This window comes from Mustelus asterias, chromosome 1 (genome assembly GCF_964213995.1).
Source record: "Mustelus asterias chromosome 1, sMusAst1.hap1.1, whole genome shotgun sequence".
NCBI lineage: Eukaryota > Metazoa > Chordata > Chondrichthyes > Carcharhiniformes > Triakidae > Mustelus > Mustelus asterias.
In genome coordinates this window covers 105,710,107-105,737,671 of record NC_135801.1, presented here as the reverse complement: position 1 = coordinate 105,737,671, position 27,565 = coordinate 105,710,107, and the positions used below count along the sequence as shown (strand labels likewise).

The 27,565-nt window shown below is 44.5% G+C and overlaps 1 protein-coding gene across 6 annotated transcripts in view; it reads right to left on the bottom strand.

Moving 5' to 3' along the window:
• ube2kb (ubiquitin-conjugating enzyme E2Kb (UBC1 homolog, yeast)) overlaps positions 1-27,186 on the bottom strand; it is a 101,445-nt gene extending 74,259 nt beyond the window's left edge. Inside the window, exons 1-2 of one of the 6 annotated variants that reach the window (XM_078216297.1) lie at positions 26,779-27,186; positions 1,369-1,462 (exon numbers count right to left, since the gene is read on the bottom strand). In XM_078216297.1, the coding sequence (XP_078072423.1) occupies positions 1,369-1,462; positions 26,779-26,841 (157 nt within the window). In that variant the 5' untranslated portion in view covers positions 26,842-27,186. Of the gene's footprint in view, positions 1-1,368; positions 1,463-26,592 lie in introns of all 6 variants that reach the window. The other 5 variants (XM_078216316.1, XM_078216324.1, XM_078216290.1 and 2 more) reach the window with 5 other exon arrangements.
• Between the last annotated feature and the right edge of the window lie 379 nt (positions 27,187-27,565).

The following is a 27,565-nucleotide window of genomic DNA, read 5'->3' as shown; positions in this document are numbered from 1 at the left end:
AGTACACCATATCCACAGGTTCTCCCTTTATCCACTTTGCTTGTGAGTTCTTCAAAGAACCCTAATAGATTAAACAAACACAATTTACCTTTCAGAAAGCCATTTCGACAAAGTGTCCTGCTTTAACTTCCTTAATAATAGGTTCTAGCAATTTCCTTTTGACAGATGTTAGGCTAACAGGTCTATAGTTCCCTGGTTTCTATCTCTCTCCTTTGTTGATTAAATCGTGTTATATTAGCCATCTTCCAATCCACTGGAACCCTGCCAGAAACCAGGGAATTTTCGGAGATTAAAACTCTGACAGAACTATCCAATTAAACCCATTCCACAATGCTCCGTAATTTCTTCCCCTTCAAGGATTTACCTAATTCCCTTTTATCTCTTTATTTCATCTGCTTCCACCACACTGTCAGGCAGTACAGTCCAGATCAGCAAAACACACTGTTGAAATAAACATTCAGTGGAGAGCTCCATTTTCTCCAGCAGCTCTTCATAATTGAATGAAGAGTAATTTAATGAGACAAATGACCAGTTAATCTATTTTTAGTGATGTTGATCGAGAAATAAATGTTGACCAGGACCCAGAGTATTCTCTTAGTCTTCTTTGAATAGTGCCAGACGATCTTTTACCTACAGTTAGAAGGTGGCTCATAGTGCCTTGGTTTATCACATCAAAAAGTCAATATTGCCAACAGCACAATACTTCATCAGGATTGCACAGAGAAGTCAATCCACATTAAATGCTGTTACCACTGATAGCATACATTCACTTTATTAAAACAAGATTTCCTCAAATAATTGAACTGAAGCACAACTTGCCCTACACAAATCCATGCTGTTCCCAATTAGCCCACATTTTTCAAGGGGTGTATTAATTCCCTTGTGTGCTATGGACTGTATACACAATAGAAATTAGATTAACTGGCCTATGGCTTGCAGGATTATCCTTTCTCACTTTTTTAAATAGGGATCTAACATTTACTATCCTCCAGCCCTTTGGATCAAATCGGATTTTCAAAGGTTCCTGGAAAATGCTAGCATCTCTGTCCCCCAACATCTTTCAATAGCTTCGGACATGTACCATCTGGGCCCAATTACTTTTACATTTTAGACCCCTTTTTTAAAAACACATGAGCTATCACTAGGTCTTCCCAAAAGGTTACACCCAAATTAATTTCAGACTCGTTTCCGATAATTTAACAAACCTTTTTTCTACAAAGATAAATGGTTAGGAATTACCTTTTATTTCTACTAACCTTTCAAGAAAGAATTTTGATGTTCTTCACTTATATAATAGGGTATAAATATATCAATTTAAATTATTCTTTAATGTTCATAGCTAAAAATTTGCAGATCATTGGCACTTACCTTCATATGGTGTGTCAGGAGGCCCTGCAATCTCTCCTCTCAATTCTGTAAAGTTTTCATCTACGAGTTCCACTTTTATTTGATTCTTGCTGGTCTTAAAGAGAAATAAAGCATAGGATGGGTTAAGTTCCAAAACCAGACAGCATTTTGTGATTTTTTTTCTCCTTCTCTATTCATACTGCTATCGCAGCTAGCTGCAGACAAGATCATGCTAATCATAACCTAACTAGTCATAAATCAGAATGAAGTGCAATATGATTTCAGAAACTAAAGTTAATTGAATAGAACTGCAGCAAATATTAAAATAAGGTTTCACTATTTTGGGGTGTATGTTTACTCGAAATATTTAAGTGGTAACTTAAAAAGGACTTCAAAGTTGCATTGCTTTTGCATTAATGTTGGTCAGAGGTTCTGTGGTGATTTGGAATACAATAAATGGAGCTAAAAAATTACCAATTACATCAGAAAAACAGTAAATGGATTCAAAATTGGCTCCGTTGTAGGAGATAAAGGGTGATGACAGAAGGCTGCTTTAGTGACTGGAAGCCAGCGTCCAGTGGCATACCATTTAAGTTACGAATAGGCTTGGATTGTTTTCGTTGGAGCAGAGAAGACTGAGGGGTGACCTGATCGCGGTGTACAAGATTATGAGAGACATGGACAGAGTGGATAAGGAGCAGTTATTCCCCTTAGTTGAAAGGTCAGTCATGAGCGGACATAGGTTCAAGGTGAGGGGCAGCAGGTTTAGCAGGACGTGAGGAAAAACCTTTTTACCCAGAGGGTGGTGAGTCTGGAACGTGCTGCCTGGGAGGGTTGTGTCACATCCTTTAAAAAGTATCTGGATAAGCACTTGGCACATCATAACATTCAGGACTATGGGCCAAGTGCTGACAGATGGGATTAGATGGGAGATCAGGTGTTTCTAATGTGCTGGTGCGAACTCGATGGGCCAAAGGGCCTCTTCTGCACTGTATGATTCTATGAAAATCAAAGATCCCTTGACCATTTAACCTTAGGGATATTTAGCCACGTAAACAAGTTTTACCATCAACATTTACAAGCTTTAAGCTTCTTCAAAAATATTCTGCTTTTCTATTCTTACAACCAAAGTGAATAACCTCAATTTGCCACATTATACTCCATCTGCACCTTGTTGCCCACTCGCAACTTACATTTTCACCTAGCTTTGTATCAGCAAACATAGATACATTATCTCTTTGTCTTGATTGGAAATAGCTGAGGCCCCAATTGATCTTTGTGACATTTCGCAAACCTGCCAACTTGAAAATGCCCTATTTATCCCTAGTCTATCCATTCTAACATATCACCCCAGCTCTATGGGCCCTTATCTTGCATATTAACCTTTTGTGCGACACCTTATCAAATGTCTTTTGGAAATTTAAGTATACATCTACTGGTTCCCCTACCCTACTAATTACAGCCTCTCAAAGTTTTGTAAATTTGTCAAGTATGATTTCCCTTTTGTGAAACTATGTTGACGTTGTCTGATCATATTATGATTGAAGTGTTAAGATTTCCTTAATTACAGATTCTAGCATTTTCCTCAACAGCTAATGTCAGGTCAACTGGACTGTAGTTCCTTGTACGCTCTTCTCTCCTTTTGTGAATAGCACGAGTAGGATCATAGTTGGTTGAGTTGCTGTAGGCCCCATGCATCCCCGTTTAGTGCCCGACATCAAATATAGCCTCATCTTTCACATGGGAATATACTGAGCGCTGATGACACCTCTATAGCTAGCAACGATTCGTGAGGGAAGACAGAGAAAAACGGTACATCTGATCTTCCAGCAATTTATTAGGCCATTAAAAACCTTCTGAAGGATTGCAGAAAATAGGTTGACTTAGAATGCATTCATGCAACATTGCTAGAAATCGAGACAAACCATCAAGTTAATTTCAGATTTGGAGGCCTCATTTGCACAGCCATCTGGAGAATTAATCTCGACTCGGGGGGATTAAGTTAGTTATGTATGCATTGTGATTTCACAAACAGCTGGGTAAATTTTGGAGAATTTAAATTTTTAACTGGCAAGACATCCAACAACATTCAGGATTTGTAAAAGTAGTTGCTCACTCACCCTGGGATCAAAAATGTGCGATTTAAATCTGAAACTACCATTTATCACATCCTTGGTAATATAGATTCTAGCATTTCCTGCTACTGATGTATGACTAACAGACCTTTAGTTCCATGTTTTCTCTTTTTCTCCCCTCAAACAGTGGGGTGATGTTTGCTACTTTCCAATCTGAAGGAACCATTCCAGAATCTATAAAATTTTGGATGATCAACGCATCACGTATCTCTATCGCTACCTCTCAGCACTTTGGGGTGCATAATATCAGGTCCCGGGAACATATCAACTTCCAGTCCCATTCATTTCTCCAATACACCTTACTATACTTATGCTAATTTCCTTCAACTCCTCGTTCTCTCTCGTCCCTGGATCTCTACATCTGGGAGATTTCTTGTATTTTCCTTAGTGAAGACAGGCGCAAAAATAATCATTTAGCTTCTCTGTTCCCCATTATGAATTGTCCTGACTTTGCCTGTAATGGACCCACATTTGTCTTAGCCAAATGCTTTCTTTTTACATACCTATAGAAGCTTTTACAGTCCGTTTTTATATTTTTTGCAAGATTGCATTTATATTCTATTTTCTAGGCCTTCCTTGTCTGTATTCTAAAACTTCCCAATCCGCAAGTGGCAACTTTATAAGCCTTTTCTAGATGATTAGTCTATTGATAGTACCACCATCTCTCCAATAAATAATGAGGTTAGCCTCACATGCCACAGGAGGTTTATTTTAGAATTCACATTCAACCATCTATGGTGGTGGGAACCTGGAACCTCAGAGCATTGCTCTAAGTTTGTGGTTGGCCAGCTCAGTGACCTATAGCCCATTTTGAGGTAGATTAAGTAACCAAGTAAATCAAATAAATTGAGGGACAAACTAAAGGAACAGCCTCTTAAAAGATATTTTTTCAGCTCACACACGCCTGCCACAGGACAATTTCTATCCTCCATCATATGGGATTTGAACAGTAGGTTAACAAAGAACAAAGAATAATACAGCACAGGAACAGGCCCTTCGACCCTCCAAGCCCCTACTGCACCCTGGTCCAAACTAGACCATTCTTTTGTATCCCTCCATTCCCACTCCGTTCATGTGGCTATCTAGATAAGTCTTAAACGTTCCCAGTGTCCGCCTCCACCACCTTGCCCGGCAGCGCATTCCAGGCCCCCACCACCCTCTGTGTAAAATACGTCCTTCTGATATCCGTGTTAAACCACCCCCCCCCCTTCACCTTGAACCTTTGACCCCTCGTGAACGTCACCACCGACCTGGGAAAAAGCTTCCCACCGTTCACCCTATCTATGCCTTTCATAATTTTATACACCTCTATTAGGTCACCCCTCATCCTCCGTCTTTCCAGTGCGCACAACCCCAGTTTACCCAATCTCTCATCATAACTAAGCCCCTCCATACCAGGCAACATCCTGGTAAACCTCCTCTGCACTCTCTAAAGCCTCCACGTCCTTCTGGTAGTGTGGTGACCAGAACTGGACGCAGTATTCCAAATGCGGCCAAACCAAAGGTTCTAACTGAAGGTTAGACAATGAAGAGCCAGATGACGTCATCTACTTGGATTTCCAGAGGAGTTGACAAGGTGCCGTGCAAGAGGCTCTGAATAAAATAAGAGCCCATGGTGTTGGAGGCAAGGTGCTAGCATGGATAGAAGATTGGCTGACTGGCAGAAGGCAGAGAGAGAGGATAAAGTGGTCCTTTTAAGGATGGCAGCCAGTGACTCGTGGAGTTCCACAGATGTCAGTGTTTGGACCGCAATCTTTCACCTTATAAACCAATGATCTCGATGGAAGAACTGAGAGCATTGTGGTTAAGTTTGCAGATGATACAAAGATAGGTGGAGGGACAGGTAGTATTGAGGAGGTGGGGAGGCTGCAGAGGACAGGTTAGGAGAGTGAGAAAGAAGTGGCAAATGGAATACAACGTGGGAAAGTGTGAGGTTATGCAGTTTGGTAAGAAGAATAGAAGCGTAGACTATTTTCTAAATATGGAGAGAATTCAGAAATTGGAAGTGCAAAGAGTCCTAGTTCAGGATTCTCTTAAGGTTAACTTGCAGATTGAATTGGTGGTTAGGAAGGCAAATTCAATGTTAATTAATTCATTTTGAGAGGACTAGAATACAAAAGCAGGGATGTACAGCTGAGGCTTTATAAGGCTCTGGTCAGACCACATTTGTAATATTGAGAGCAATTTTGGGCTCCGTATCGAAGGATGTGCTGGCCTTGAAAAGGGTCCAGGGTGGTACACGAGAGTGATCCCAAGAATGAAAGGCTTAACATATGTGGAGCATTTAAGGATTCTGGGTCTGTACTCGAAATTTAGAAGGATGAGGGGGATCTCATCAAAACTTACAGAATACTGAAAGGCCTGGATAGAGTGGATATGGAGAAGATGTTTTCATTAGTGGGAAGACTAGGATCCAAGGGCGCAGCCTCAGAGTAAAGGGACAACCCTTTAGAACTGATAGGAGGAAGAATTTCTTGAGCCAGAGGGTGGTGAATCTGTGGAATTCACTGTTGAGGCCAAGTCATCGAGTGCCTTTAAGACAAGAGATAGTTAGGAGATTAAAGGTTATGGGGAAAAAGGCAGGAGAAGGGGGTTGAGAAAGATATCAGCCATGATCGAACAGCAGAGCAGACTCAATGGGCCAAAATAGCCTAATTCTGCTCCTATATCTGATGGTCTTGGGGAACCTGGAATCCCAGAGCACTGTCCTAGGTTTTTTGTGTTTTACCAGTTCAGTGACCTATACCCTATTTTGAGTAAATTTTATTTTCAGCTCATCACAGGGCGATTTACCATCTACCATGGTGGAATTTAAAAACTCCCCTAGATTTGTGGTTTGCCAGTTCAGTAATCTGTACCATTAGGTCACAGGAGGGCAAGCACTTGTCAATTTATGGAAACTTCAAATTTCAACTCGCCTCTAATTGACCAGGTACACTTAAGACTGCTGGCCAACTGGGTTTACCCAAGAGGTTTTAAAGAAACTGGCTGCCAGTTTAGCAACTAAATGTCACAAATGTGCTCCACCCATCTTAAACAATAGTGGGGGGACATCAGCTAGCAGTGATCTTCTCAGTCAATTCATCATAGATGTGATTTAAAAATATATTAGCACTTTTACATTGTGAATATTATCTCACAACAGAGAAACTGCGACCTTAAATGGTGTTTAAAGCTGCAAATGGTGGAATTGAGATGAAAATTTTAACCAATACCAGCAACAATGAAATTTATCTGTGCAAAATTATCCAACTTGCCAGAATAACTACCTTAAAAAAAACCTGAAAATAATTAGAACTCCAAAATTATAGAAATTAGAATTCTATGCAGGAGGCTAGATTTGAAAACACCAATGCTGCAAATTCAGTAAGACAGATAATCAGCATTCTATACAACAGCTACAGTTTAGTCACTATACAAAAATAATTGCCAAAAATTAGTTCCAAGACATCAGACTGCAACAACTTTGCATTAAGAGGTTTATCACCCAACAGTTGACACCAGAATAGAATAGAATCCCTACAGTGCAGAAAGAGGCCATTTGGCCCATCGAGTCAGCACCGACCACAATCCCACCCAGGCCCTACCCCCTTATCCCTACATATTTACCCGCTAATCCTCTAACCTACACATCTCAGGACACTAAGGGACAATTTTTAGCATGGCCAATCAACCTAACCCGCACATCTTTGGACTGTGGGAGGAAACCGGAGCATCCAGAGGAAACCCATGCAGACACGAGGAGAATGTGCAAATTCCACACAGACAGTGACCCAAGCTGGGAATCGAACCCAGGTCCCTGGAGCTGTGAAGCAGCAGTGCTAACCACTGTCCTACCGTGCCGCAATTACACTTCCATAGCTTTTTTTTACAAAAAAGGTCTCCGAGTGCTTTACATGATGGCCACAAGCCGAAGGGAGATAGGGAAATTGAGGGGCAAAATCAGTCTCAAAGAAAAGGATTAAGACCACTTAAAATTAGGGAGAAGGATGGCGAGGTGAATATGCTGAAGAAAAGTGCACTAGAGGGTGATGGCAAAGTAGTTTATAGGACAACTGAGCAGCATTGAGGAAATGGAGGTTCATACAATTGTGGGAGCTGACGGGTTAAGAACGTGCATACTTTAAAGGTGAGAGTAAGAATCTTTTAATTCATCTCCATGAGCATGAGGATCAAGTAGAACTTGGCACGGTGGGGAATATAGGAAATATGAACAAGAATGTGGCCTGCAACATGCTGGGGGAGCTGATGGTGAAATAGGTTGAAAGCAGAGAACACTAAAAAAAAAACAACCATAGTCACTTCTAAAAAAGCTGCTCGACAGTATGTTACAGTGGGACAAATAAGGTTTGCAATGTAAAATGGAATGTGCTCATCTTTTTCCTGTTGAACCTTGGCTGAAATTCTGCCATCTTGCCTGCTGCGAGCATCTTAGCAGACAAGACAGAAAATCTGGCGAACAATTCAAAGGTCCGTTGAGCTCAAGCGGGAATTTCCGGTCTTGGGGCTTGCGGAGGAGAATTCCGCCCTTTTTCTTAAATTCTGAGCAGTAAATACATCATATTTATACACAAAAGGGCGAATAGCAGGTAAATATTTCTGGACAAAGCTATGACTTTAGAGTACTTCTAAACTTTTATCTGTTGGCTTTCAAAAGAATCTAAAATTTCAACAATGATTTTCTGTATGAAAATGAGACCCGGTAGATACGTTTGTTGAGAGCCTTCAGGATGGATTCTTAGAGCAAAAAGAGAAAATGCTGGAAAATCTCAGCAGGTCTGGCAGCATCTATAAGAAAGGAAAAGAGCTGATGTTTCGAGTCCAGACGACCCTTTGTCAAAGCTAAAAGGCATAGAAAATGGGAAATATTTATACTGCAGTGTGAGGGTATGAAAGATGAGTCATAGCCACAGAAACCAGGGGAAAAGACTGCTAATGGTTGTCCACAGAGAGATAAAGAATAAAGGGTGTGAATGGCCAAATGGCAGAGAGGCTAAAATGAAGATTTTGGGGGCGGGGGGAGAGAGAAGCAAACGGGGAGAAAAGGTAAAGGGGGATAAAGTAGGGGGGGGGGGGAGAAAAATGAGGAAAGACAATAAAGAAATAAAAGGTAGAGGACAGTAAAAATGTAAATAAAATAGAATGGAAACAAAGGGGTTGAGGTGGGGTAGAGCAAATCATCTGAAGTTGTTGAATTTGATGTTGAGACCGGAAGGCTATAACGTGCCTAGCCGGAAGATGAGATGCTGTTCCTCCAGTTTGCGTTGAGCTTCACTGGAACATTGCAACAAGCCACATCAGACATGTGGGCATGGGAGCAGGATCGTGTGTTGAAATGACAAGCAACCGGAAGGTCAGGGTCCTGATTGCACATAGACTGAAGGTGCTCAGCAAAGCGATCACCCAGTCCACGCTTGGTCTCCGATATAGAGACCACATTGAGAGCAGCGAATGCAATTCACCAAATTGAAAGAGGTGCGAATGTAATGCTGCTTAACCTGGCATTCGCTGCTCTCAATGTGGTCTCCTCTATATCGGAGACCAAGCGTTGACTGGTTGATCGCTTTGCTGAGCACCTTCGGTCTGTGTGCAATCAGGACCCTGATCTTCCGGTTGCTTGTCATTTTAACTCACGATCCTGCTCCCATGCCCACATGTCTGACGTGGCTTGTTGCAATGTTCCAGTGAAGCTCAATGCAAACTGGAGGAACAGCATCTCATCTTCCGGCTAGGCACTTTACAGCCTTCCGGTCTCAACATCGAATTCAACAACTTCAGATGATTTGCTCTACCCCACCTCGACCCCTTTGTTTTCATTCTATTTTACTTAATTTCTGTTCTCAACCTTTTACTTCATTGTCTTTTTTCACTTTTCTTCCCCCCACTTTATCCCCTTCCCTGCTCCTTTTCTAAATCTTACCTCTGTCCCATCCATTTCCCCCCTCCCAAAAACATCTTCATTTTAGCTTCTCTGCCATTCACGCCCTTTATTCTCTCTGTAGACAGCTATTAGCAGTCTTTTCGCCTGGTTTCTATGGCTATGACTCAGCTTTCATTCCCTCACCCTGCAGTATAAATATCTCCCACTTTCTAGGCTTTTTTTGAAGCTTTGACAAAGGGTCGCCTGAACTCGAAAGATCAAGTGTAGTATGGATCGGCTGCACTTGGTTGAGGTCATTAGGTTACACTGAAGCTTCATATGTTTCATATGATGCAAATGAGCTCAAGTCTTGGAGGAGGAACCTTCCCCCTTCTCCAATCAGCTTGGCTCATGTAGATCAGGCCCAGGACAGGGTGGTTTGGTCGCTTGCCCTGTCTTGTCAGCCTGGATCTGAAAATGTCTCAACTTGTTGAGACTCTGAATTGGATTTGATTTGATTGAATTGGAAAAGTATTTTTTTTTAAATCAGCTCTTTTCTCTCCTTACAGATGCTGCCAGACCTGAGATTTTCCAGCATTTTCTCTTTTGGTTTCAGATTCCAGCATCCGCAATAATTTGCTTTTATCCAGTGATTCTTAGAGCAGCCAGTCTTAGTCAACCAGAGAGCAGGCTATTCTAGATCTGGTAATGTGCAACTGGATTAATGAATGACCTATCGTGTAGACATCTCTAGGTACCAGTGATCACAATATGATTGAATTCCACATTCAATTGAGGGAGAGAGGAGTGGATCTAATTATGTAATTATGAGGGCATGAAGACAGAGCTGGCTGAAGTGACTGGGAAATTAGGTTAAAGGATAGGTTAGCAGAGATGCAGTGGCAGACATTTAAGGAGATACTTCAGAATACTCAGAAAAATATATAGTGAGAAAAAATCGCTCTAAGGGAAGAACACACCATCAGTGACTAACTAAAGTTAAAGACAGTATCAAATTGAAAGAAAAAGCATATAATTCCACAAAGATGAACGGCAGGTCAGAAGATTGGGCAGACTATAAAGAACAAAGTAAAAGATTAAGAGGGAAAAATTGAAGTCTGGGAGAAAGTTAGCTAGAAATATAAAAGGCAGTGAGAGTTTCTACAGGTATTTAAAAAGAAAAAGGAGAAAGTGATTGCTGGTCCTCTAGAGAGTGAGAATGGGGAATAATGGAAAAATAAGAAATGGCGGATAAATTGAACATATATTGTGTTTACCTTCATTGTAGAGCTTGCAAATATTATCCCAGAAATAACTGAATCAGGAGGTGAAAGAGAGGGAAGGACATAAAACAATTACAATTACCAAGGAAAGGGTATGTGGAAACTATTAGAACTAAAAGCTGCCACGTCCCAGGTTCTGATGGAGATCATCCTAGGCTCTCAAATGTGGCTGCTAAGATAGTAGATGCATTGGTCTTAATTTTCCAAAATTCTCTAGTTTCTAGAAAGGTGTCATTTGATTGGAAACGAGCAAATGTGCTTCCCCTATTCAAGAAAAGGAGATAGAAACCAGGAAACTACATGACAGATAGCTTTAAATCTGTCATAGGGAAATTGCTGGGATCTATTAAGGCGATTATTATGGGGCACTTGAAAATGTCAATGCAATCAAGCAGAGTCAACATAATTTAATGAAAATGATATCATGTTCCACTATTTTATTGGAGTTCTTTGAGGAAGTAACAAACAACATGGAAGAAGGGAAACTTGTTGATGTGGTGCACTCAGATTTCCAAAAGGCATTTGACAAGGTGCCACAGAATCGGTTACTACGCAAAAGAAGAGCTCATGGAGTAAGGGTAACATATTAGCATGGACAGAGGATTGGTTAGCTAACAAGTAGGAATAAATGGGCCTTTTTCAGGATGGCAAGATGTGACAAGTGGAGTGTCACAGGGATCAGTGCTGGGATCTCAACTATTTACAATTTATATCAATGATGTGGAGCAGAATGAAAAGAATGTATGGTTGCTAATGACACAAAGATGAGTAGGGTAGTCAAGCTGTGATGGCATAAGGAGGCTGCAAAGGGACAAATAGTTTAAATGAGTGGGCAAAAAATTGGCAGATGGAGTATAACGTAGAAAAATGTGATTGTATCCATTTTGGCAAGAAGAATAGAAAAGGAACATATTATTCAAAAGGAGAGAGATTGCAGAACTGAGATACAGAGGGATCTGGGTGTCCTGATCCAAGAATTAGGAAATATTAGTATGCAGGTACAATAAGTGATTAGGAGGACAAATGGAATGCTGTCGTTTATTGCAAGGGGATTGGAAAATACAAGTAAGAATGTGTTGCTACTATTGTACAGAGCATTGAACAAACAACAATACAGCACAGGAACAGGCCCTTCGGCCCTCCAAGCCCGTGCCACTCCCTGGTCCAAACTAGACCATTCTTTTGTATCCCTCCATTCCCACTCCGTTCATGTGACTATCTAGATAAGTCTTAAACGTTCCCAGTGTGTCCGCCTCCACCACCTTGCCTGGCAGAGCATTCCAGGCCCCCACCACCCTCTGTGTAAAATATGTCCTTCTGATATCCGTGTTAAACCTCCCCCCCCCCCTTCACCTTGAACCTATGACCCCTCGTGAACGTCACCACCGACCTGGGGAAAAGCTTCCCACCGTTCACCCTATCTATGCCTTTCATAATTTTATACACCTCTATTAAGTCTCCCCTCATCCTCCGTCTTTCCAGGGAGAACAACCCAGTTTACCCAATCTCTCCTCATAACCAAGCCCCTCCATACCAGGCAACATCCTGGTAAACCTCCTCTGTACTCTCTCCAAAGCCTCCACGTCCTTCTGGTAGTGTGGCGACCAGAACTGGACGCAGTATTCCAAATGCGGCCGAACCAACGTTCTATACATCTGCAACATCAGACCCCAACTTTTATACTATATGCCCCGTCCTATAAAGGCAAGCATGCCATATGCCTTCTTCACCACCTTCTCCACCTGTGACGTCACCTTCAAGGATCTGTGGACATGCACACCCAGGTCCCTCTGCGTATCTACACCCTTTATGGTTCTGCCATTTATCGTATAGCTCCTCCCTACATTATTTCTATCAAAATGCATCACTTCGCATTTATCAGGATTGAACTCCATCTGCTATTTCTTTGCCCAAATTTCCAGCCTATCTATATCATTCTGTAGCCTCTGACAATGCTCCTCACTATCTGCTAGTCCTGCCAATTTTGTGTCATCCGCAAACTTACTGATCACCCCAGTTACACCTTCTTCCAGATCGTTTATATAAATCGCAAACAGCAGAGGTCCCAATACAGAGCCCTGCGGAACACCACTAGTCACAGGCCTCCAGCCGGAAAGACCCTTCCACTACCACCCTCTGTCTTCTGTGACCAAGCCAGTTCTCCACCCATCTAGCCACCTCCCCCTTTATCCCATGAGATCCAACCTTTTGCACCAGCCTACCATGAGGGACTTTGTCAAACGCTTTACTAAAGTCCATATAAACGACATCCACGGCCCTTCCCTCGTCAACCGTTCTAGTCACTTCTTCAAAAAACTCCACCAGGTTAGTGATGCATGACCTCCCTCTCACAAAACCATGCTGACTATCATTAATGAGTTTATTCCTTTCTAAATGCGCATACATCCTAAGAATCTTCTCCAACAACTTCCCCACCATGGACGTCAAGCTCACCGGCCTATAATTACCCGGGTTATCCTTCCTACCCTTCTTAAATAACGGGACCACATTAGCTATCCTCCAATCCTCTGGGACCTCACCTGTGTCCAGTGACGAGACAAAGATTTGCGTCAGAGGCCCAGCGATTTCATCTCTCGTCTCCCTGAGCAGCCTTGGATAGATTCCATCAGGCCCTGGGGATTTGTCAGTCTTTATATTCTCTAACAAACCTAACATTTCCTCCCTTGTAATGGAGATTTTCTCCAACGGTTCAACACTCCCCTCCGAGACACTCCCAGTCAACACATCCCTCTCCTTTGTGAATATCGACGCAAAGTATTCATTTAGGATGGCGGCACGGTAGCACAGTGGTTAGCACTGCTGCTTCACAGCTCCAGGGTCCCGGGTTCAATTCCCGGCTCGGATCACTGTCTGTGTGGAGTTTGCACATTCTCCTCGTGTCTGCGTGGGTTTCCTCCGGGTGCTCCGGTTTCCTCCCACAGTCCAAAGATGTGCGGGTTAGGTTGATTGGCCAGGTTAAAAATTGCCCCTTAGAGTCCTGAGATGCGTAGGTTAGAGGGATTAGCGGGTAAATATGTGGGGGTAGGACCTGGGTGGGATTGTGGTCGGTGCAGACTCGATGGGCCGAATGGCCTCCTTCTGCACTGTAGGGTTTCTATGATTCTATGATCTCCCCTACTTCTTTGGGCTCTAAGCATAATTCTCCACTTTTGTCCCTGAGAGGTCTGATTTTTTCCCTGACAACCCTTTTGTTCCTAACGTATGAATAAAATGCCTTGGGATTCTCCTTAATCCTGTCTGCCAAGGACATTTCGTGACCCTTTTTGCCCTTCTAATTCCCCGTTTGTGAGTTCTTTCCTACTTTCTTTGTACTCCTCCAGAGCTCCCTCCGTTTTTAGCTGCCTGGACCTAACATACGCCTCTCTTTTCTTTTTGACCAGTCCCTCAATTTCCCTGGTTATCCACGGTTCTCGAATCCTACCCTTCCTATCCTTTTTTACAGGCACATGCCTGTCCTGTAGCCCTAACAACTGTTCCTTAAAACACTCCCACATGCCAGATGTGGATTTACCCTCAAACAGCCTCTCCCAATCAACAGCTGCCAATTTCTGCCTAATCCCACTAAAGTTAGCCTTCCCCCAATCCAACACCTTACCCTTGGGACACCACTCATCCTTTTCCATCACTATCCTAAAGCTAACAGAACTGTGGTCACTATTTGCCACATGTTCCCCTACCGAAACTTTGAAGACCTGACCGGGCTCATTCCCCAGTACTAGGTCCAGTATAGCCCCCTCTCTAGTCGGGCTATCTACATATTGTTCCAAAGAACCCTCCTATATGCATTTTACAAATTCCTCCCCATTCAGAGTCCCAGCTCTCAGCGATTTCCAGTCTATACCAGGGAAATTGAAGTCTCCCACTACAACAACCCTATTTTTCCTGCACCTATCCAGTATTTCCTGACATATCCGTTCTTCCACTTCCCTTGGACTGTTGGGGGGCCTGTAGTATACCCCCAACATAATGACTGCGCCCTTCCTGTTTCTAAGCTCCACCCAGAGTGACTCGTTACACGACCCCTCTGAATTGTCCTCCCTCTGCACCGCTGTAATATGCTCTCCAACTAATACCGCTACTCCCCCACCTCTTTTGGCCCCTCCTCTGTCTCGCCTAAAACACTTGTACCCCGGAATATTCAGCTGCCAGTCCTGTCCCTCTTTCAACCAAGTCTCTGACACCGCAACCACATCCAAATTCCTCGTGAGCATTAAGGCCTAAGTTCGTCTGTCTTACCTGCTACGCTCCTTGCATTGAAGTAGAAGCACTCCAGACCTCCAGGCCCAGTGAGGTCATCCTCCCCCAGAGTGCTCTTCTTCTTTGCCAGCCTTGTCCCAGCCCCAAGCTCGTCCCCAGCCTCTACACTTGTAGACCTAATATTTTGAACCCCACCCGTCTGCCATACTAGTTTAAACTCCCCCGAACTGCACTAGCAAAACTCCCAGCCAGGATATTCGTGCCCTTCCAACTTAGTTGTGACCCGTCCTTCTTGTAGAGGTGCCATCCTCTCCTGAAAACTTCCCATTGATCTAGGAAAATGAAGCCCTCCCTCCTGGACCAGTCCTTTAGCCAAGCATTCAATTGTACTAACTCCCTATTGTTAGCCTCACTGGCATGAGGCATTGGGAGCAGCCCAGAGATGGCCACCCTGGAGGCCCTACTTTTTAGTCTATTTCCCAACTCCCTGAATTGCTCTCGTTGATTTTGTGTCTCTGTGCCCTGTTTGAGAGCACATTTCCACTCCATCTGACGAAGGAGCAGCGCTCCGAAAGCTAATGGTATTTGCTACCAAATAAACCTGTTGGACTTTAACTTGGTGTTGTTAAAACTGTTACTCGGTCAAAGAAGACAGAGGGTAGCAGTGGAAGCGTGCGTTTCTGAATAGAGGGCTGTGACAAGTGGTGTCCCTCAGGGGTCAATGCTGGGACCTTTGCTGTTTGTTTGGAGGAAAGTGTAACTGGGTTGATTAGTAAGTTTGCGGACGACACAAAGGTTGGTGGATTTGCGGATAGCGATGAGGACCATCAGAGGATACAGATCAGTTGGAGACTTGGGCGGAGAGATGGCAGATGGAGTTTAATCTGGACGAATGTGAGGTAATGCATTTTGGAAGATCTAATACAGATAGGAAATATACAGTAAATGGCAGAACCCTTAAGAGTATTGATAGGCAAAGGGATCTGGGTGTACAGGTACACAGGTCACTGAAAGTGGCAATGCAGGTGGAGAAGGTAGTCAAGAAGGCATACGGCATGCTTGCTTTCATCGGCTGGGGTATTGAGTTTAAAAATTGGCAAGTCATGTTGACGCTTTATAGAACCTTCGTGAGGCCGCACTTGGAATATAGCGTTCAATTCTGGTCGCCACACTACCAGAAGGATGTGGAGGCTTTGGAGAGGGTACAGAGAAGATTTACCAGGATGTTGCCTGGTATGGAGGGCATTAGCTATGAGGAGAGGTTGGAGAAACTTGGTTTGTTCGCACTGGAGCGACGGAGGTTGAGGGGAGACCTGATAGAAGTCTACAAGATTATGAGAGGCATGGACAGAGTGGATAGTCAGAAGCTTTTCCCAGGGTGGAAGTGTCAATTACTAGGGGGCATAGGTTTAAGGTGCGAGGGGCAAGTTTTAAAAGAGATGTATGAGGCAGATTTGTTTTTCCCACACAGAGTGGTGGGTGCCTGGAACTCGTTGCCAGGGGAGGTAGTGGAAGCGGATACAGTAGTGACTTTTAAGGGGCGTCTTGACAAGTACATGAATGAGATGGGAATAGAGGGATATGGTCCCCAGAAGCGTAGGGGGTTTTAGTTAAGTCGGGCAGCATGGTCGGTGCAGGCTTGGAGGGCCGAAGGGCCCGTTCCCGTGCTGTAATTTTCTTTGTTCTGCACAGACAGGTGACCCAAGCCAGGAATCAAACCCAGGTCCCTGGCGCTGAGAGGCAGCAGGACTAACCACTGTGAACCTGTAGCAGATATTGAGGAAACAAGTGGGGAAAACCTATTTGATCTGGTCATCACAAATCTACCTGTTGCAGATGCCTCTGTCCATGACCATGTCCAAAGATGTGCAGGTTAGGTGGATTGGCCATGCTAAATTGTCCCTTATCAAGATAAAGACAGCAATGGACCAAGTGTGTCATCAAGGAACCCTAGTAAAATGAAGTCAATGGGAGTTGGGGGGAAAAGCTCTCCACAGGCTGCTTTGTACCCACTATATAGAAAGATGGTTGTGATTGAACAACAAAGAACAAAGAACAATACAGCACAGGAACAGGCCCTTCGGCCCTCCAAGCCCGCGCCGCTCCCCGGTCCAGGATTGAATCCTGAATCCAGGATCCCCGCCCAATTTTCCAGCCTATCTAGATACCAATATCCTATCCACCGAGCTGTCCCTCACAGCTACGATGCTTTGTTCATTACAACCTATTAACTCACCCCCACCCCCCCATTCCAGACCATGTGATCTCCAGGGAGAGGCGAAAACCCAGAGTGAAAAACCCCAGGGCCAATATGGGGAAAAAAAATCTGGGAAATTCCTCTCCGACCCCCTGAGGCGATCGAAACGAGTCCAGGAGATCACAATGGCCCTGATCGGAAAATGCTTCCCAACCCTATTCATTTCCACTTCCACGAACACCATATGAATTCCCTGCCCCCGAGACAGGTTCCCAACTATCCGCAGTCTCGCTCTGTACTGGCACCAGCAAGATGATCATAGAATGAAGCCTTGAAACGAGAAACCAGGAACAATTAGCCCGCGCCGCTCCCTAGACCACTCTTTTGTATCCCTCCATTCCCACTCCATTCATATAGCTGTCTAGATAAGTCTTAAACGTTCCCAGTGTCCCCGCCTCCACCACCTTGCCCGGCAACAAATTCCAGGCCCCCACGACCCTCTGTGTGAAATATGTCCTTCTGATATCTGTGTTAAACCTCCCCCCCTTCACCTTGAACCTATGACCCCCTCGTGAACGTCACCACCGACCCGGGGAAAAGCTTCCCACCATTCACCCTATCTATGCCTTTCATAATTTTATACACCTCTATTAAGTCTCCCCTCATCCTCCGTCTTTCCAAGGAGAACAACCCCAGTTTCCCCAATCTCTCCTCATAACCAAGCCCCTCCATACCAGGCAACATCCTGGTAAACCTCCTCTGTACTCTCTCCAAAGCCTCCACGTCCTTCTGGTAGTGTGGCGACCAGAACTGGACGCAGTATTCCAAATGCGGCCGAACCAACGTTCTATACATCTGCAACATCAGACCCCAACTTTTATACTCTATGCCCCGTCCTATAAAGGCAAGCATGCCATATGCCTTCTTCACCACCTTCTCCACCTGTGACGTCACCTTCAAAGATCTGTGGACTTGCACACCCAGGTCCCTCTGCGTCTCTACACCCTTTATGGTTCTTCCATTTATCGTGTAGCTCCTCCCTACATTATTCCCACCAAAATGCATCACTTCGCTTTTATCAGGATTGAACCCCATCTGCCATTTCCTTGCCCAAATTTCCAGCCTATCTATATCCTTCTGTAGCCTCTGACAATGTTCCTCACTATCTGCAAGTCCTGCCAGTTTTGTGTCGTCCGCAAATTTACTGATCACCCCAGTTACTCCTTCTTCCAGATCATTTATATAAATCACAAACAGCAGAGGTCCCAATACAGAGCCCTGCGGTACACCACTAGTCACAGGCCTCCAGCCGGAAAAAGACCCTTCCACTACCACCCTCTGTCTTCTATGACCAAGCCAGTTCTCCACCCATCTAGCCACCTCCCTCTTTATCCCATGGGATCCAACCTTTTTCACTAGCCTACCATGAGGGACTTTGTCAAACGCTTTACTAAAGTCCAAATAGACAACATCCACGGCCCTTCCTTCGTCAACCATTTTGGTCACTTCTTCAAAAAACACCACCAGGTTAGTGAGGCATGACCTCCCTCTCACAAAACCATGCTGACTATCGTTAATGAGTTTATTCCTTTCTAAATGCGCATACATCCTATCTTTAAGAATCTTCTCCAACAACTTCCACACCACGGACGTCAAGCTCACCGGCCTATAATTACCCGGGTTACCCTTCCTACCCTTCTTAAATAACGGGACCACATTGGCTATCCTCCAATGATCTGGGACCTCACCTGTGTCCAGTGACGAGACAAAGATTTGCATCAGAGGCCCAACGATTTCACCTCTCGTCTCCCGGAGCAGCCTTGGATAGATTCCATCAGGCCTTGGGGATTTGTCAGTCTTTATATTCTCTAACAAACCTAACACTTCCTCCTTTGTAATGGAAATTTTCTCCAACGGTTCAACACTCCCCTCCGAGACACTCCCAATCAACACATCCCTCTCCTTTGTGAATACCGACGCAAAGTATTCATTTAGGATCTCCCCTACCTCTTTGGACTCCAAGCATAAGTCCCCACTTTTGTCCCTGAGAGGTCCGATTTTTTCCCTAACAACCCTTTTGTTCCTAATGTATGAATAAAATGCCTTGGGATTCTCCTTAATCCTGTCTGCCAAGAACATTTCGTGACCCCTTTTTGCTCTTCTAATTCCCCGTTTGAGTATTTTCCTACTTTCATTGTACTCCTCCAGAGCTCCCTCCGTTTTTAGCTGCTTGGACCTAACATACGCCTCTCTTTTCCTTTTGACCAGTCCCTCAATTTCCCTGGTTATCCACGGTTCTCTAATCCTACCCTTCCTATCCTTCTTTTTTACAGGCACATGCTTGTCCTGTAGCCCTAACAACCGTTCCTTAAAAGACTGCCACATACCAGATGTGGATTTACCCTCAAACAGCCTCTCCCAATCAAGAGCTGCCAATTTCTGCCTGTTCCCAATAAAGTTAGCCTTCCCCCAATCCAACACCTTACCCTTGGGACACCACTCATCCTTTTCCATCACTATCCTAAAGCTAACAGAATTGTGGTCACTATTTGCCACATGTTCCCCAACCAAAACTTTGAAGACCTGACCGGGCTCATTCCCCAGTACCAGGTCCAGTATAGCCCCCTCTCTAGTTGGGCTGTCCACATATTGTTCCAACGAACCCTCCTGTACACATTTTACAAATTCCTCCCCATCCAGAGTCCCTGCCCTCAGCGATTTCCAGTCTATACCAGGGAAATTGAAGTCTCCCACTACAACAACCCTATATTTCCTGCACCTATCCAGTATCTCCTGACATATCCATTCTTCCACTTCCCTTGGGCTGTTGGGGGGCCTGTAGTACACCCCCAACATAGTGACTGCGCCTTTCCTGTTTCTAAGCTCCACCCAGAGTGACTCGCTACACGACTCCTCCGAATTGTCCTCCCTCTGCACCGCTGTAATATGCTCTCCAACCAGTACCGCTACTCCCCCACCTCTTTTGGCCCCTCCTCTGTCTCGCCTAAAACACTTGTACCCTGGAATATTCAGCTGCCAGTCCTGTCCCTCTTTCAACCAAGTCTCTGTCACCGCAACCACATCCAAATTCCTCGTGCGCATTAAGGCCCCAAGTTCGTCTGTTTTACCTGCTACGCTCCTTGCATTGAAGTATAAGCACTCCAGACCCCCAGACTCAGTGAGGTCGTCCTCCCCCAGAGTGCTCTTCTTCTTTGCCAGCCTTGTCCCAGCCCCAAGCTCGTCCCCAGCCACCACACTTATAGACCTAATAGTTTGATCCCCACCCCCCTGCCATACTAGTTTAAACCCCCCCGAACTGCATTAGCAAAGCTCCCAGCCAGGATATTTGTGCCCTTCCAACTTAGTTGTGACCCCTCCCTCTTGTACAGGTGCCATCCTCTCCTGAAAACCTCCCATTGGTCTATGAAAATAAAGCCCTCCCTCCTGGACCAGTCCTTTAGCCAGGCATTCATTTGAACCAACTCCCTATTCTTAGCCTCACTGGCACGTGGGAAGTTAATCATCTCAGACCCAGGACATCACTGCAGGAGTTTCTCAGGGTAGTGTCCTACGTTCAATCATCTTCAGCTGCTTACCTTCCCTCTATTATTGAGTAAGAAGTTGGATGTTCACTGATGATTGCACAATGTTCAATACCATTCGCAACTCTCCAATTCTGAAGCTGGCTGTGCCTGCGAGTAGCAAGACCTGGACAGCATTCACTAATAAGTGGTAAATGACATTCACAGCACACAAGTGCCATGCAATGATCATCTCCAACAATAAAAACTAGCCATCTCCTCGAGATTCTACAGCTGCCATTGCTGAATTCCCCACCAACACCACTCTGGGATTTACTATTAACCAAACGCTTAACTGGACCAGCCACATAAATCCAGTGACTACAAGAGCAGGTCAGAGGTAGGATCATTAGCTTCCCCATGCAACCAACTCCAACATACCTCAGAGTGACGCTAGATAGGACACTATTTTCTGGGAACATCCAGTCCTGGACAGTGACTGTGCAGCACTTACAGAATGGGCATCCAGAAATGATCTATACATTACCCCAAACAGCGAGGAACATTCCATTCAGCCAGATGGCATCGGGAATAGATCTAAGCTCTGTAGCCCTGGCACATCCACTTGCGAATGGTGGTGGACAATTAAACAACGCACTGGAGGAAGAGGCTCCACAAATATCCCCATCCTCGATGATGGAGGAGCCCAGCACATCAGTGTAAAAGATAAGGCTGAAGCATTCACAACAATCTTCAGCCAGAAGTGCCAAGTGGATTAGCCATCTTGGCCTCCTCCAGCGGTCCCCAGCATCTCACATACCAGTCTCCAGTCAATTCGATTCACTCCATGTGATATGAAGAAACGGTTGGAGGCACTAGATACTGCACAGGCAATGGGCCCTGATAACATTCCAACAAAATACTGAAGACTTGTGCTCCAGAACTTGCCGCTCCCCGAGCCAAGCTCTTCCAGTCCAGTTACAACACTGGCATCTACCCAACAATGTGGAAAATTGCTCAGGTATGTCCTGTACACAAAAAGGACAAATCCAGCCTATTACCCAGAGGTAGGAGACCATCTGATTGAGTCACTCAATGCTGCGCACTGCACCAAGTGGGAGAAAACCATTACAGGGCTAAACTTCACACACTCCAGCAGGAAGTGCTGGAGCCTAATCCATCACCTTGGAGCAGCCCAAAAGCCACTCGCTCAAAACCTCTGTTCAGTTACTCACAACCATATCTGCAGCTTGCTATAGCTAAGGCACCCAGAGACAAAAACACCAAAAGAAATATCTGGGGTAAATTAAAGCAACACCATCAGCAACACTGAGAAGACATCATCCTAGCCCCTTTGAGGTTGCAGAACTTAAAGAGGCCTCACGGGGCTTGAAATGTGGCAAGGCCACAGGACATGACAACACTGTGCCAGAATTTATAAAAGACCTGGTGCCCTGAGCTCTTGCCTGGCTGACCTGGTTTTACACGATGGTCATAAATTCCAGCATCATTCTAAAGAATTGATTGACAGCAAAAGTTATCACCATACCAAAATCTTGAAAAAACCCCATACTTGCAGCTAGCTACTGTACTCTCTCTCTCCTGTCGGTCCCATACAAAATTCTTGAACCCTTCATCCTTCAGTGCAAATCCCCAATCGTAGGAGTCCTTAGTGTCAATCCTAGCCTTCCCCCCAACGACTCAAAGCTTTGGAACACTGTTGAAAAATTGAAGGTTTAGAGTTCACCTTGGACAGGCAAAAAGTACATGGTAAAGACAAACTAATGGACTCCCCCAAGACTCAGTACTGGCTCCAACCCTGTTCAACTTGTAGACAAATCATCTTGCAAAAATTCATACATACCAACGATTTCTGCTTTGCACCTCAAGCCCCCAACTTCAACACCTTCAACCAGGACGTAAATAAAGACTGGTTAAAACTTAAATAATACTGCAACATATGGCAACTCAAGCCAAGCCCTGCAAAAACAGTATCCAGCTTATTCCAACCTCAACTCAAAAGCCAACAAAGAGTTCAACATCTGAATGGCTACAACTTAAAGTAGCACCCAAATCCAACGCACCTTAAAGTGATCCTAGATAGGACAGTGACCTTCCAAGACGACCCAAAAACCACAGCCAGGTTCAGGTCCAGAAACAACTTGATTGACCCACTAGCCGGCTCAACATGGGGTGCTGCTGCCACCACCCTCCGAACGTCAGCACCCGCATTCTCACACGCATGTACACACACACAATACTCAGCTGAAAGCTACTGGGCGCATCATTACCAGAACACTACGTTCAACACCATTCCCTTGTCCTAGCAAACATCACCGCTCCACGCAAATTCCACGTGGACAAATGAATGGGAATCAATGAACACGACAAACAAGTATCTGGTCCCAACCCAACCAACAGCTGCCCGGTTTCAGCCTTCCGAGGAAAGAGTGGTCCATCCTCAACAGGTTCAGGACCGGCCATGGCCGCTGCTTGGGCCTTCACAGAAGGGACAATAGTGCCAGTCCCCTACCTGCCTATGGGAGAGAGCAAACTATACACAACGTAATTATCAGAAACCCTACAGTGCAGAAGGAGGCCATTTGGCCCAGCGAGCCTGCACCGATAACAATCCCATCCAAGTCCATCCCATAACCCCACGTATTTACCTTGCTAATCCCCGAAACTAAGGGGCAATTTAACCTGGCTAATCCACCTAACATGCACATTTTTGGATGGTGGGAGGACAGCACTCAGAGGAAACCCATGCAGACACGGGGAGAATGTCTGTGGAGTTTGCACAGTCATCGGAGGCCGGAATTGAATCCAGCGCTGTGAGGCAGCAGTGCTAACCACTGTGTCACCATGCTGCCCATAAGCAGCGTCCAATCCACAGATTCAGAAGAGGCCTATCTGCACTCAACAGAGCAGCTGGAAGAAACTGCTTGGCTTAGGGTCTTTGCATTCGCTAAATAAATAAAATTCCCCTCCTGTTTCCCCAAAGCCTTTGTATCACCTACAAGACATTAGTGAAGACAGTAACGGAATACTCTCCACTTGCCTGGACGAGTGCAGCTCCAACACACGAAGCACAATACAATCTAGGACAAAGCAGCCCACGATTGATACCCCATCCACTACCTTAAATATTCAGTCCCTCCATTACCTATGCATAGTGGCAGCAGTGCACACCATCTACAAGATGTACTGCAACAACTCACCAAGGCTACTTTGACTTCCAAACCCGCAACCACTATCACTTCAAATGGACAAGGGCAGCAGATGCATGGGAACATCACCACCTGCAAGTTCCGCCCAAGCCACACACCATTATGACTTGGAACAATATTGCTGTTCCTTCACCGTTGCTGGGTCAAAACCTTGGAAATCCCTCCCTATCAGCACTGTGGGTGTACCTACACCACATGGACTGTAGAGGTTCAAGAAGGCAGAAGAGCTTCTCAAGGGTAACTAGATAAGGGCAATAAATGCTGGTCTTGCCAGCAATGTTCATGTCCCAAGAATGAATAGAAAAATATCTAATCAGATCATAATGAATGTACTTAGAACAAAGTATCTAGAGATTAAAATCCCACTGTGCAAAATAATTGTCAAATGTTTCAGTAAACATAGCTGTAGATACTTGAGCACTTTAACATATACAATTTATTGTGCACAAACTACTATTCAGAATGAAAAACCTCTACATCACACCATGACACAAAAATAGGCGAGACAGTTGCAGTGAGGAAATCTGAACCTTACAAATGGATATAGATAGGTTAGGAGAGTGGGCCAAAATGTGGCAGATTAAGTTTAACATGGATAAATATAAAGTCATGCATTTTGGTCAGAAAAATGCGAAGGCAGCTTACTATCTAAATGGGGAGACACTTCGGGGTGCTCTGGTGCAGAAGGATCTGGGTGTCCTCGTTCACGAATCACAAAAAACTAGCATGCAGGTGCAGCAGATAATAACGAAAGCAAATGGAATGTTGGCATTTATAGCTAAAGGAATAGAATATAAAGGTTAGGAAGTATTGTTGCAACTATACAAGACATTGGTGAGGCCGCACCTGGAGTATTGTGCACAGTTTTGGTCCCCTTATTTGAGGAAAGATGGAGTGGCATTGGAGGCAGTTCAGAGGAGGTTCACTAGATTGATTCCAGAGATGAGGGGTTTGCCATATGAAGAAAGATTGAACAGTTTAGGCCTCTACTCTCTGGAATTTAAAAAAACGAAAGGAGATCAAATTGAGATATACAAGATGATAAACGGTATGGATAAAGTAGACGTAGAGCGGATGCTTCCTTTTGTGGGGCATTCTAGGACAAGAGGTCATAGTCTTAGGGTAAGAGGCAGCAAATTTAAAACAGAGTTAAGGAGAAACTACTTTTCCCAAAGGGTTGTGAATCTGTGGAACTTGCTACCCCAATGCTGGGAGAGTAAGCAAATTTGAGGAGTTGGACAGATTTTTAATTGGTAATGGGTTGAAGGGTTATGGGGAGAAGGCAGGAAAATGGGGATGAGGAGCATATCAGCCATGATCGACTGGCAGAGCGGACTCGATGGGCCGAATGGCCTAATTCTGCTCCTATATCTTATGAATTTATGGAGTAAAATATTTCAGAAATTCAATAAATCATTTTCGTTGAGTGTCATGTTTGTTTTGATGTAAGCAGTGCAACACCTATGCACCTATAATAAGGGTACTCCCAGAAACTTTTCACAAGATAGGGACCACTATTATTCAGAATGAATCCTTGAAGTGCACATTGTCCAAAACTCAAGTACAACTCTTTGGAGGGAAGGCAAAAAGCTTGGCTTTAAAAGACAAAAAGTAACAGAAGTGTTAATGTCTGCCTCACTCACATAGCACTCTCAATTTGAAATCAAAGTTTGAATGCAAGCCCCATCCACGGCATGGGGACATAATCCATACGGAAACCTAGCATAGTACTGAGGGATGCTGTATTGTCAGAGGTGCCTTATTTCAAATGAGGACATGCCTGGCTGTTCAGGTGAACAACAAAGATACTATTTTTAGAAGATCAGGTAGTTCACCAAACACTCTCTCCAACACTGCTCCACAATCAACATCACTAAAACACAGTTCAACTACCTTCCTAATTGTATACTGTTGGTGGGAACTGGTTGTGCACAATTGGTAAATGTATTTCAAAAGTAATAAAACTGTGAAACACTTTATGATATCCTGCAATTGTAAGTGCAAATAAATGAAGCTCATGTTTTCTTTTAAGGATATATACTTATAGTGATGTGCAATACAAAGTGGCGGTGCAAGCAGAGGACAATCATAACACTATAAAAGGTTATATGCCATTCCAACTATTAGTACTCCACAAAAATAAAACAGATCAATTTATAAATTGCCTAAAATGAGAAACTGCTATATTCAGAAAGAAATTAAGTGTCAGTTGGAGTCTAAATATATGCAGTGACAACTACATTTTAACTAACTTCAGTGTCTACTGCAGAAATACAAATTAATAACTTATCATAAAACTTTATACTGCTGTTTTGCTAAATGCTGTCAAATTACTGTGCTCTCTTTTCTAAAAACTGAAGTTAGATATGGAGAAAATGAGAGTCTGAAATCAAAAAGATACTAACACAGCAAAATAACCAAATGTCAATTGTGAAACCAGATATCATCCAACCATAGGATGTCATCTGATACTATTACAGTTCTAAACAAAGGAAAGTCTAAGAATGTACATTAGCAGAAAGACATTAGTTAAATAAAATTATACATCCCAATCCCACCCAACACATGACCTCAACCACACAAAACATACCCATTTACTAAATCAAAGTGGAGGTATCTCGTACGGTAGTGGAAGAATGTTACACGCCTACAACCCTAGCAACAACCTGAGTGCTCAAGGCATCACCTAGACCTCCTGAAATCCGGCATTTCCACTTCACCGCGATTCACTTCAACCAGGCCATCCGCACGACGCTGTTAAACGACAGATTCGATGTCTGAAGCATATTTTTAAAAATGACCTGTAGTGAGACGCGCAACCGCTCCCCGGACTTTCCCGAAACCGCCTCAGACGCCTGTCCATCACCCGGTCCCGTGTCCATCACCATGAAACTCCCCATACTCTTCCTCTCCCCTGTTGGCGGTCAGTCAGCCAAGGGAAGAAGATATAAACGAATTAGGAGAGGGGAGGGGGGGGCGAGCCTCACCTCTTCGCTCTTCAAGACCTCTTTAAACTCTCGTTTAATTCGCTGCACTGCGATATTGGCCATTTCGCGACGCGCTGCTCGGCCTCGGCTCAGCCTTCCTTACAACATCAGACTATCAGCACGGCCAAAATGGCGGCGCTTCCGCGCAGGCGCACTCCCACAGCTCCGTCAGGCGAATCGGGTCGGCGAGAAGCGCGTGCGAGCGGGTCGCGGTGCCGGGCTCGCGACTCGATCGCTGACTGGGCAAATGTTGCAGCGGCGTAAACCTGCTCGGCTCTAATCTTCATTCAGTACACTTAGGCCGCCAGCACTACTGCCCCGTGTACACCTGGACAGGGCCAAACCTTCACCCTCTCACCCCGTGCCAAATGACATCTCCTGCAAGTCCACCTGTCATAATACTCACCCGCTTATTCCTCCCCGACCTGTTGATGTATTATTGCGGCTCAGTGAGGAGGATATGTTGTTACGTACCGTGGGGGCCATATCCATCTGACGGTAGCCATTGCTCGCTCGCGTCCATCTTTACACCCTCAACCCCTCGCCCTTGGTGGAGGGTGTTCGTGAAAAGAATGTAGTTTGTTAATCACCATGCTCTACTCGGAAGCATTGTCAACCCAATTCGATCCCTTCTTTGATTGTTCTGAATTGTCCACCCAGCTTAATTGGTGGGATAAATTAATTTCCAGGTGTAGAATTATTGATCCTGAAATCGAGAGCAAAACGTTCCGGTAGGATTGCATGTGCAACTATGTTTTGAGTGGGATAAAATAACTAGCCTATTAAA